This window comes from Sardina pilchardus, chromosome 9 (assembly GCF_963854185.1).
Source record: "Sardina pilchardus chromosome 9, fSarPil1.1, whole genome shotgun sequence".
NCBI lineage: Eukaryota > Metazoa > Chordata > Actinopteri > Clupeiformes > Clupeidae > Sardina > Sardina pilchardus.
In genome coordinates, this window is record NC_085002.1 from 25,481,481 (window position 1) to 25,493,531 (window position 12,051).

Sequence of the window (12,051 nt, forward strand, 5' to 3'; positions counted from 1 at the left end):
AATATATACATTGGATTATGTATTATATTATGGCATACAACATCATTTAAATTAGAAAGGAACAGACATTTTTGAATTGTTGCATGGTTTGTCTGAACTCTTAGGCTTTTAAATATCAGCAAACAACTACCACAAAAATGAAATGACACTCCAATTGTTGACTGGTAGACAATCCACTTTTAGGATGTTTCATATTAGCTTTTATTTTTTACAGCTGAACTTGTTCTTTACAGGGTGAGCATATTTGCTTTGTGGGGAAAAACTACCTAATGTAGTATAATAGAAATACAATTCCATTGTGGATTATGTGTGTGTGGTAGTCCCTTTTTAAATAGTATACATTCAGACAATCAAAATCCACTTAAAACAGTATTTAACCTTCAGCATCAACTAATAAACTAAAATCATGACCACTTTTTGTTTCGTTACTGGCACAACATTTTGATTATCATCACAGTTCTGCAACATTGTCAATCGGTTGTGTGTTTTGGATTATGTCTGTCCTCAACTCGTAAAAAAATAAATATTTGGCTCTGAGGAGGGTCAGTCCCTGGTCTTACAAACAGGGATTACTGCGGATGGCACTAGAACAGAGAGAAGAAACCCAAACCAAGTTAAAATTATTTCCTTTTTTCTGTGTTTGTTGACTCAGTTGCCTTGCGTTACTCACTATTACAATAGATTTTTATCAAGTGAGTATGTGCAAAGTCATGCGAAAAATAAACCCTGCACTGTGCACTGTGTGTGTGTGTGTGTGTGTGTGTGCGCACGCGCGCATGTGTGTGTGCGTGTGTATGAGTGTGTGTGTGTGTGTGTGTGTGTGTGCCAGTCTGTGCATGTGCGTGTGAGTTAGTGAGTGAGTAAGTAAATGAGACTGTGTGTGTGTGTGTGTGTGTGTGTGTGTTTGTGTACTCTATGTGCTTGTATGAAAACGCCCCTTTATAACAAATTACAGTGCATTCTGCATGTTTATATGAAAGATGATGTGTAATTAAGACACAAACTCAAAGGTTTGATTTTTACAGAAATATATCTATCTCTATAAGTTTGAATGAGAGGTGAGTTTTGCAGACTTACAGGGACCTGTTTGGAATTATATTTTAGATAGGCTGCATGCATTCCGTAGGTATTTCTGTCATAGTCATAACAGTTTTTTTCAGACTTTCATTAGGAATTGAGTAAATCACTGCAGGCAAATGATGCTGGTAATATCAAATAAAGACGATGTACGTACGGCGAAGAAGTACTGTAAGGCTAGAAAGCAAGGCTTCCTTTTGTCAAATAAAGAGATCTACATGTACCGGTACTTTCCCTTTAAAATAGCATTCTGACAAAACTCACTTCTTGAAGAGGGAGAGGGGTTGACTGGGACAGAACATACCCAAACAATCCAGCGTAATATATAGCTATACAGTATACTGAATTAAAATAATATAAACTCATGCTTTGCACATTTTTACATTAGTATAAAAATATAAGACATAGTAACATCAAACTGACAGTCCTACCTGAACTAAAATGCAAAACAAGTGTGGGAGATGGCAGACACCAGTTATTTTGAGAGAGAGACATCATTGCGTATGACTGTATAATTCTCTTTCTTATTCAGTCTTGGAATCCATACTACAATGTCACTTTACCAACAAGAGTCATATATGTCAGTGACATTTGCCGCTTATTTCCGGACTTCACCCCAGAACTGTCTTATTACTACACACATCGCTCCGATGTCGGCTTTTCTTTGGTTTCTGAACCCACGCACCTCCAGCTTGTTGAAGACAAAATTGATTTCATTCTTGAAGCTACCCTCTCCTCATCTCCTGATCTGCTGACAGCTGTGCCATTAGTCAGTCCTTTGTAAGTGTCCGTAGGGTCAGGCAGGTTCCTGAAGTGGTGTCTACCACCACGCACTCTCAAAAAGCCACCAATATCCAATCAGTCTTCCTTTGAGTGGGCTGTCCAGAGCATTCTACGGAGTCTTTAAGTATCTCTCTCTTGGTAAAAGGAACACCACTGGAAAGTCTTTAAAGGGAAGAGACAAATGCTTGCAGAGGTCAACTTCCAGGTGTGAAGACAGAGAGGTCTGCCTGGGTAGTTCCAAATGTCTGGTTGCCTGGGTAGTTTCGAATATCATGGAGAACCTCCCCTTTACAAATCAAATAAACAAAAACAATTAATCATTCAAATCAAGCATTCACAAATAAAAAAAATCATCACAGTTATCAATAATCAATAACAAGGGCAGCTACACAGCTGTAGCTGTTGAATCACACAATGCTTTCTTTGAAAAAACAAAAAGCGATTTTCCTGTCTAGTGACATGCACAGCAGTGACTTTTAACAAAGTATGTGTTTGTGCTGGATTTCCTCTGTAGACTGTCTCCATCTTCTTGAACTGATTAGGCATTCAGAGCAGTGGACTATCTCCAATTAGAAAGATGTTTGATTCCAGACCACTCTAAAGTGCTTTTGCCTCAAAGAGGCTTAACTGTTCAGATATCTGGAAGGTCAAGCTGAACCCACACTAACCCACAAAGCACATGTTTAACACGGAAATCCATATAAAACCAGGTCTTTTTGTGTGACATTAGTTATATAAGTAGTCAATATTATATATTTCTCAATTGATTCCAGTTAAAAATACCCTGATGGGGTTTTTATCTGAGATTCAGATTTTTCAACCTGTTGCATACAGGTGTTGCATACAATCATCACAACTCCTCTCTTAACACTCAACAAGGCAGACTAATGGTCCTCTTTGTGTTGACGAGCACTGTTCCCTGCATGGCGTGGTTATGTAACGCTTACCTTCCCTTGCAGAAGGCTGTGCACTCAGAGTCCTGCCGCTGTGCACACGTGCAGCGCAGCGAGCTTGCGTGCGAGGGGTCGGAGGTCACAGCTGAGCGCCGCACCCGCTGGGAGCCCCTGTAGCTGGACATGCCGTACGGCACGGTCCGTCTGGTGACACCAAAACACAGGGAGGAAACACCGGTCAATGTGCTGTCGCCACTCGCCAGTCAAGTTAACAAGGAATCCAAAAAGCACTTATAAACCGGGTTATGCAAACACATAATAAGAGCTGAAAGAAGTCATTGAAAAAAAACCCTAACCCAAAAGAGGGTTTGTTTTGGTTTTATTGAGTGAGACATTCAATTGAGTGTGGCTTAGAGACTATTTGACAGCCAATAAAAACATGGAAGCTCATCTAAACATTTCTTGCAATAAAATCTGTTTAGGTCCTGTGTAGGTGAATAACGAAGTACCAAAGGACCACTATAGGCCAGACAGTGTATAGCTTTATGTTCATACTCAAACTTAACCATCAAGAGGACACCTCAAAAAGGATGAAAGGATCAAATAATCAACAATTTTCTTTCAAACAAGAAAGAACAAGGGTGAGTCATAAACCTAGCTCACCCTCGTGGTCCTCCCAGCAGGAGTTTGTAAGCTACTCACGCTGAGTGCGACACCAAAACACACAACTGAAACCAAAACTTCGCACAGCAGCCTCAACATCACAGCTCCTGCTGAGTTTATGGCTCAACCCATTAAACTGGAGATGTCCATACACATGCTTCTGTGAAGCCAGCAGAGCATTCTGGATTTTTCTTTTTTTTTTTTTTCAACCGTACATCTGAATCAATAAACTGATGACTACCACAGACAAATAATTGAGGTGCATGTGTTTACATGTGCAAGGCTCATGTAGCAATTACATGGAAGCTGAAGGGCAGACAGAGAGGTTGTGAAATACACACTGTTGTGTAACATGTTCATGGAGCCTTAAGTTAATGGCATTTAGGCACTATTAAGCTCTGCTTTATGCATGTTCTTAGAGATGTGATACAGCAGTGCTAATTATAATAGAGATAATTGTTTTACGAATACTACACTGCAAAGACTGTGCTTTGAACTAATAGGCAAACAATAAAGTATCAATGTACTAAGGAGGATACTGTCGTTTTGATAATCAGTTTGTATTATGACTGCTTATTAACAGGCATTAGGTTTCTTGAGGTACCCGGGACATTAATCATTCACTTTGGTGATGAGCCAAGTTGCTGCCAAGACTCCACTGAAATAGTTTATTCTTGTTATATTAATTAAACCAGAGCCAGAGAGTGTTTAAAGATATTTCTATCAACTTTAATATTATACAATCCTAAAACTAGATTTGACAAGAGCATGGCACAAAGCAGGAGTGTAAACCAGGCAGATTTGGGAGAAAATGGCGCTCATCAGTCAAAATAATTTCTTCGTGTGAAGGGAAAACGTGTCTTATTTCATTTAATGGAGGAAAACCTCTCCGCCTTGGAGGAGATACTTGTGTGTCCGATTCCAACCACATTTCCTCTGCAATGGTGCAGAAATAATGACAAAATTAGTAGGACATATCAATCCACCAAACCTCTAATACACCCCAGTTGCATTGCATGGATGACTCCAAATGCTGTGATCAATCTTAGATGTATCTATGCCATCATCCACACATTTGCAGACAAACCATTTTGTCTTGTGTGTGCGCTCAATGATTTACTGTGCTCAATCTGATGGCTTGTCTTTCATTTGGAGGAGCCTGGGAGGGGAAAGCTGTCTGGAATGAAAGTGGTGCAGGTAAGGGAGGCACATTCCTCTGGGATTTGCACCACTAATGCAAGAACAAGGAGGAAGCATGTCTTAGGACTTCGAAGGGGGTCAGAGGCAGAGTTTTTTTTTTCTTTTCTCCATGGTTAACTGGGAAATAGAGGTGAGCGCGCACGGGCGCGGGCGTGCGTGTGTGCGTGTGTCTGTGTCTGTGTGTGTGTGTGTGTGGTGTGTGAGTGTGTGTGATTGGCATTCCCTGCTTGAACTGCTCAAATATGCTTCACACACTCAGGCAGAATCCCACTGGACTAAGTTACTTTTTTGTTTTCTTTTTCATGAAATGAAAAAAGAAATGTATGACATACAGAAGCCTTACATAGACAAGCCACAGAAGAGGGCAGGGTATGAGAACCCAGAACGCACAATAATACACATCAGTGATATTACAAGCTTGTTCAGCAGCAGTAAGGCTTTTTTCTAAATGACTACATCCTTCACCTTGGATACTCCTGTCAGTGAAAGTCCACTTGAAGCTTGTGACATACTCCTTGTGCTAAGAAGCCATGAAAAATCTAGAACTCAGAGTTCAGTTCCAACGGCGGAAACGACATTCTAGGCCAAAGTTATTCACACCATATGGGAATCCACCACAGAGGCTGTTAGACACCGTAAAACTGGGAGCTCACACCCAGAGAGCTCCCCACCAGCTCATCTGCCAAGACTTACTCTGGCGATCCTCCTGTCAAGACAGGACTCCTTTGATCTCTGACCCACTCTGTCTGAATTCCTCTTCTCTCTGATCAACTCACAAGTAGCACGCCTGGTACTTTTTGAAAGAAATTTGGCTCAGTTGTAATTAGGTATCGATTAAGTCGTCGCTCTCGAAATGAAATGAAATTTCTTTGGAATCACTCGCTATCTCTTGCGAGAGCACGACTGAGAAAGACCTAGAAAACAATATAGCATGTATTACTATGTAGCCCTCAACATCCTGAAACATCTAATGGGCAAGTTAAATCAGAAAAAGACTATGATGACTTAATGGGTCACGTCAGCTCAAGAGAGACACCACATGTGTGAAATGAAAAAGGGCTTAAGATTGCAAACTGTGTCCAATTTGAGGTGAATGATTCAACAGAGCACTTCACATCCGAGTCTCCAAAGTCCAAAAGCTTGACAGGCTAAGTGATGGGTTCTGGTGATGATGCACACAAATGGCACCATAAAGTCTGTATCAGCATCTTGCAGAGTGAGACACACACTTACACACGCACACGCACACGCACACACACACACACACACACACACACACAGAGTGTCCTTCTGTGTTTGCCTTCGCCAGACTTCTCTGGAAGCCATAATGTCCATGTCAGGACAGCAATGCCAGTAATTGTGTGAAAGCAATCAAACATACGTACAATCTGAGTTGTATATACTGTACATCAGCAAATCCATCTTTAGACTAACTATCCACAAATGAAGTACATAAAGTTTTTCAATAAATGTTCAACTTCAATCCAAGCATCTCAAGATGAATAACTGTAGCTGGTCTACTGACAAATATATGTAAACAAAACATATCAGCTGTTGGCTTAAAGCAATTTTGCCTCAAAACTGAGAAATGCTCGCATAAAGAAGGTCTTTGGATTTTATTATGAATCATGATGTGCTTTATAGTTGCAGTGCAGTTTTTGTGTTGAAGGAGTGAGTATAGTAGTGTAGTTAGCACATTGTTCGTAATCCTAAATAGTGTTTGCAGAAAATTTTCATGAATATTAATGTTGATTTCTTAGCTCTATATCCATTTGGGTTTTTTGGACAGTGCTATCTTTTTTGTTGTATTTTTGCATTTTTGAGTCATAATCACTGCAATAACAGTAGATGTTTCCAATCATTTCTTTTTTTTTTGACACATGTAGTAAAGGTAATTTCAGGCAATCACAGTTCATGATCAAGTACACCTGTTATTATGTCTGTCACATTTCCTATATTTCCTTAGTCCAGATACTCTGAAAGGAGCACTTCTGAAGTCTGTATTAGTCATTCCTGACTTATCTTGACATTAATGCGGTAATCCTCATCCTCTTCCAAAATACATCACAGCCTCATGGGAGATTTGTGAAAGACAGAAAGGCCAGTTAAACACTAACAGGCCCAAAGTTGTGCAAACAGTTCAATAATGTTTGTCTGAAACAACAACACAACACCCTGGCTTTGCTTCAAAAGCCCACTGGTAAGGCTCTACGCTGGAAACAAAAGTTTCTCCCAATCAATCAGTGGGAGGCAAACAGAGAACGAAGTCGCACATTTTGAATGTGGATTTTGTGGAACACCCAACCAGGTGCTTTCCTGCATCTGATCTCATCATGTTGGAAGCTGAGCTTATGCCTGGTTTATGTCTATACAATTGAGTCATTAAAAATTACATATTAAAAGGTCCTCTTGTGGTGTTTCTGAAACATTTTGCCTGCAGTTGACATCTCCACAAATCACAATACGTGCCTGGACTCACTCCATCAGGATTTGGAATTGGCAGTTGTAGCAAATTGGTCCAACCAAAAAATTGATTGTACTGCTCAAACTAACTTTAATTGCAACTATTTTCGAAAAAATCATTTAATCCATCTGTTGGATTCTTTAAATAATGACTTCAAGTTAATGTTGATGGCACACTGATGAACAAACCAGAAAATGGACTCTCTGACATTGTCGATGCTTGCCCTGCACTGTACAACGTTGTTGTCACCAGTAGGAGTGTGACCATTCACTCCCTTCCCAACAGATGATTTGTCATATACAGTATAGCTTGGCTGCCACCATTGTGCCCTTGAGGAAGGCACTTAACCCCAAGTTATCCTGGGGACACGGGCCCTTGTAATAATTGACATATGTAGGCTAACTCGCTTTGGATAAAAGTGTCAGCCAAAAGAATGAGTAAGTAAACAACTGATGCATGTAAACATGGCTATCCTGTAGTAATATCAACAGGAAGTTCAGCAGCAAGCACATCAGTCCGACTCCCTTAAGTTGATATACACCTATAGATCAACTTAGATATCAATCATTTAGCTTGCAATCAAACTCCTAGTCAGGCGTGTATATTGCTTATCCCTTGGAGAGCCATCCTGTTGTTGCTTTTTTTGTGTGTGTGAGCTACAAAATATTTGGCAGTTTAAATGTAGGAAACTGTAACTTACAAGACAGAACCACTACAGCCATTCACTCACATCTTTCACATTTCCCAAATGCCTAGGAAATAAACAGTGCTGACAGCAACAGTTTTGACAAGGGATAAACTTACTCTGGCGTGTTGATCCAGATGATGTCCAAGTGGCAGTAATACACGCACTCCTTGTCTTTGTATGAGTAACACGTACACCGCTTGGCTCGCCTCTTGGGCCCTGACAGTTGACACGGGAGGCACGTGGGCCCCCCGGCATCGGTGGGCCCTGGAGATGTCATGGACTTCACCGCTGAGCTCCTGGAAGGTACGCTTGGCTGCACGGCATCAATCTCACTCTCCTGAGTCTCATCTTCCCGCAGAGGAGGAAAACCTAAAAATAACAAACAAAACAAAAATATTATAACAACCAACACATGATTATGACATGTCATTAACTAATACTGAGTGAATATGAGTTGTTTGTCTATTTTTCATCATATTCTGGATTAAGCCAAAGAATTATAGGCCTACAATTGATTTCAGTTATACCTTACTGAAAAATCTGAAGTGTGAGGTCTAATTTCTTCTGGACACCTGAGCCTTCCAGACAAACTGTCTTGTCTGGGTTCACCCAGGCTATCTGATGCTGATAACGGCATTTCTTTTTTAGACTTCAAACGGGCATTTAGGCTGGGCATACTGTGAAATGGGGCCTACCAGCGGCTATGACGTCAAACCTATTGGTGACAGTCCTGTAGATGTGACCTTGGAATTCACTTTTTCTCATGAATGTAGCTTACGCTCTCTCTGCGCAAAATCACACCATAAGCCATTTGCAATCAACTGACCTCACATGCAATGTCATGTTTATCTGAGTGACTTATCGAGTCCACACGTAGAGTTACCCTTTTTACATGCTTTGTGTGGACATCTGTATCGACAAATTTGGCGACTTAGCGCAAATTTTGACAACCGCGTAGTCGAGCAACAGTAATGTCCCATTTAACTATCCTTTGTGTAACGTTATTACTTCATGTGCATTTGTGTTTTGCCTCTTGCGTTGCTCGCCTTTATAAAAGTAATGCTTCTGTTTAACCAAATTACATGTATGTCAACGCCTTTATTACGCACGGTTTTGGAAACCATGTTAAAATGGCAAGGTCACCACTCACCATGGACATCCCGTATGTATTAACAAAAAAAGAGGAAATATCAGAACGCTTACACATGGACTGTGACTCAGTTTTTTTTAAACCTACTGTCTTCTACACCAACCTGTGCCACGAAAATACGGGGATGCGGAAATGCAGAATCTGAGTTTCCAATACAAGTTTGCAAAATAAAACCCATATTTAAGAGTAGAAAGAATACAAAGGCACCTCACCTCGAACCAACTATATTCCTGTGTCATGTAGACTGCCCAAAACGCACCACCTTTTAAAATGCGTTTGGTGTCATGTGACACACCTAAATGCCTTTTGCATATAGTGATATTGTGATGCGTCTGAAAAAGGCGCAAATAGGCTACTTACTTATTTGCGTGTTTCCATCAACAGCTTTTCATTTCACATGTTCAGGTTTAATGGGAACGCACCTTAGCATACCTTAAATATCTTCTGCTGAGTTTTTGGACGTTGTCCACAAATGCATTTTCGTGACTCAGACCGTTGCATACAATACTTCTACTCCAGGTTTAGGCTATTTATTCTTCCACGCGTGTCCGGACGGTCACATACACGGTAAGAAATCCTGCTCTGAAATGGACAGCGCACTGGTCTTTCATTGTGGGACCCACAATCTCTCACGTCAGTGTCATGTAATCGCATCCCGGTTACTTCAACTCGCCTCAGATCACTTTTATAGGGGATGAAACAACATTCATGTCGCATTTAATTTAAATGAAAACTGGATAAACTTCTCCTACTCTGTACAGTGAACTTTTACCTAGGCGAATTAAGACTCAAGAACAATGCTGACAACGGTATTTGTTAGCCTACGCAAAGGTAGGACAGATAAACACGTGCTTTCAGGCAGTTTAGTAGCCACGGCTAAATAGCCTACGTACACTTGTCTATTTGGCTGCAATTCAACGAAATCTTTTCGCTTGTGTAAGACGGGAGTGGCACGACTCCCATACATCAGGCAGAGGCTGAATTGACTTAACCTGTGATAACGTAATGACATTAATTGTAAAATAGGCCCTGCTGAGACTGACAAAGCACATTTTACTACGTTAAATATTCACTCAGTGTTACGTAGGCGGGCAATTACTAGCTGTTCAACAAAACTTGGAGGATGTTACAGGGAATCCTCTCCTGTATGCGCATCCAAACTCAAGAAGGCTATATGACTGTGTCTTGTATCCACTGTCGCCGCTGTGGGTTTGCTGTTTGCATCCTCTACAACTTGCATCCACGTCCGTGCCAACCTAAAACTGACGGAGCATTTCACAGCCATCTAGTAGACTGCCTATGGGGGGTTCAAACTTACCATTCGCATAAGCTGCTGATAGTCCAACAAGAAACAAAATGCACAAATCCATTAGAGCAACCTTAGCCATTCCACAGTAGTTCCAAATATGCAGCTTGTGTCGTAGTGAAAACTGCAGTCGTAGAATACCCCGTCACGACTATAAGGTCAGTGTCGATAAACTGTAGACTTCAAGACATCCATCAACAAGGTGTTTCACACTGCGCGCACTGGATTGTTGACATTTGCCATTTGACATTGTTATGTCTAAAGCTGAAAGCAGTTTTCATCACGAGTAATGAGACACCAACGCGTGTAGTAGCTTCTGACTCTGCGCGCAAGGTGGAGAGTAAAGGACTGACATGCTTAGTTCTCCGTCCTGGGCTTTATACGCCATGACTAGCGTAATGCATTCACTACAAAGCACCACCCGCTGGCTCGAGCGCAGATGGTTCACAGAGGGAGCACTCTCGCGCAACCCATAAGCTGTTTAGTCTGAATCAGAGATGACACATTCTTAATTACCCAACAGGTTGTATTAGTTTGCGGCAATGTAGACACTCCATGTACAACTTCAGATTGATTATGAAGGTTCACATTTACTTACATTTACATGTTTAGAAAAGAGTTAAAAATACATAGAATGATCCGAAACACTGCACGGCCCTTAGAACAGATGCTTGTGGACCACAGCTGTGAAGAACACGGTGTTGAACATAGCCACACTCTAACTAATCAAAAGACTATATAAGGCCATAAAGCTCAAAAACAAAGCAAAGACTGAATTGTGCAGTACACAATTGATCTCTCCTTTCAAAGCACTCTCTTTTCAGAAGGGTCAGAATGATCTAATGAAGCCCTTTCTAAAGACTCTTTGACACGGCAGGAGCCTCTGCCTTGTCACTCATTCACTCACATGTGCAATGAGCCGTAGGCCTAATGAGAGCACTTGTTTTGAGCGAAGGGGGGGAAGTGAGTCTGATTTTTAAGAGGACTTCTCTAGGCTGGATTTCATTATGGGTCAAAAGAGAGAATTTATAGCACCGCTCATATGAGTAGTAAATGATGAGACCTATGAGTGCGGTTTTCCTGACCAAGGATGTCTCGGTGAGTGATAGTTCGGAAAAATAAAATGTTCACCACTGTAATAACAGTTAACCCTCTCTGGCAGAATGGGTGATTGGAGACCACTGGACTGGACTGTAGCCTATTGAACATGCGCTGTAAAAACTATCATCTATCATCCTCCTCATCACCAAATACATTTTAAATTATAAAATGTTGAGAACACATTTTAAGGAATATTTCTGGTAACTTACAGTGCACATTCCCACTGGGAGCCATTACACTCCATGACACTAAATTCAGACTGTGTGACTGTTTATGGAAACACACACTACAAGAGGGAAACAAACAAACAATAAAATCAAATGAACATTTTGTCTGGTATTGCCTCTATAAGCAACTCAGTAACCAAAGTTATATGAAAGCTATATGAAAGAATAATATTCCCAATTTATAATGATGAAAAAGAAGTAAATATCAATATTGCAGTGTCTGTTAGAGGATGCTCAAATATAATCAATCAGAATAACAGAATAAGGCTACATACATTACATAACATCAATGGGGGGTTTATTAGACCTAATTCCTTCAACTGATATTATATCAGTTAAGTCAGGGAGGCAACTCAAAATACCTAAGTCTGTTTTATTGTTCAATTAGGGTTCAAAATCACTTTCTAAATGTCTCAAGGTAAATGAAAAACTGTAGGCCTATGTCTAAAGCACTTATGTCTAAAGGCCTTCTGTCTAAAACTCTTCTTTTTTAGTTTCT

At 40.6% G+C, this 12,051-nt stretch overlaps 1 protein-coding gene across 1 annotated transcript; it reads right to left on the reverse strand.

Annotated features, from left to right (window-relative positions):
- Positions 1–398: 398 nt before the first annotated feature.
- LOC134092273 (endothelin-3) lies at positions 399–10,514 on the reverse strand. Its single transcript, XM_062545077.1, has 4 exons — positions 10,237–10,514; positions 7,885–8,137; positions 2,808–2,957; positions 399–2,146 (listed from the first exon to the last, which is right to left on the reverse strand). The coding sequence occupies exons 1-4, from the start codon at positions 10,304–10,306 to the stop codon at positions 2,131–2,133; spliced, it is 489 nt and encodes a 162-aa protein (XP_062401061.1). The 5' UTR covers positions 10,307–10,514; the 3' UTR covers positions 399–2,130.
- Positions 10,515–12,051: the final 1,537 nt, after the last annotated feature.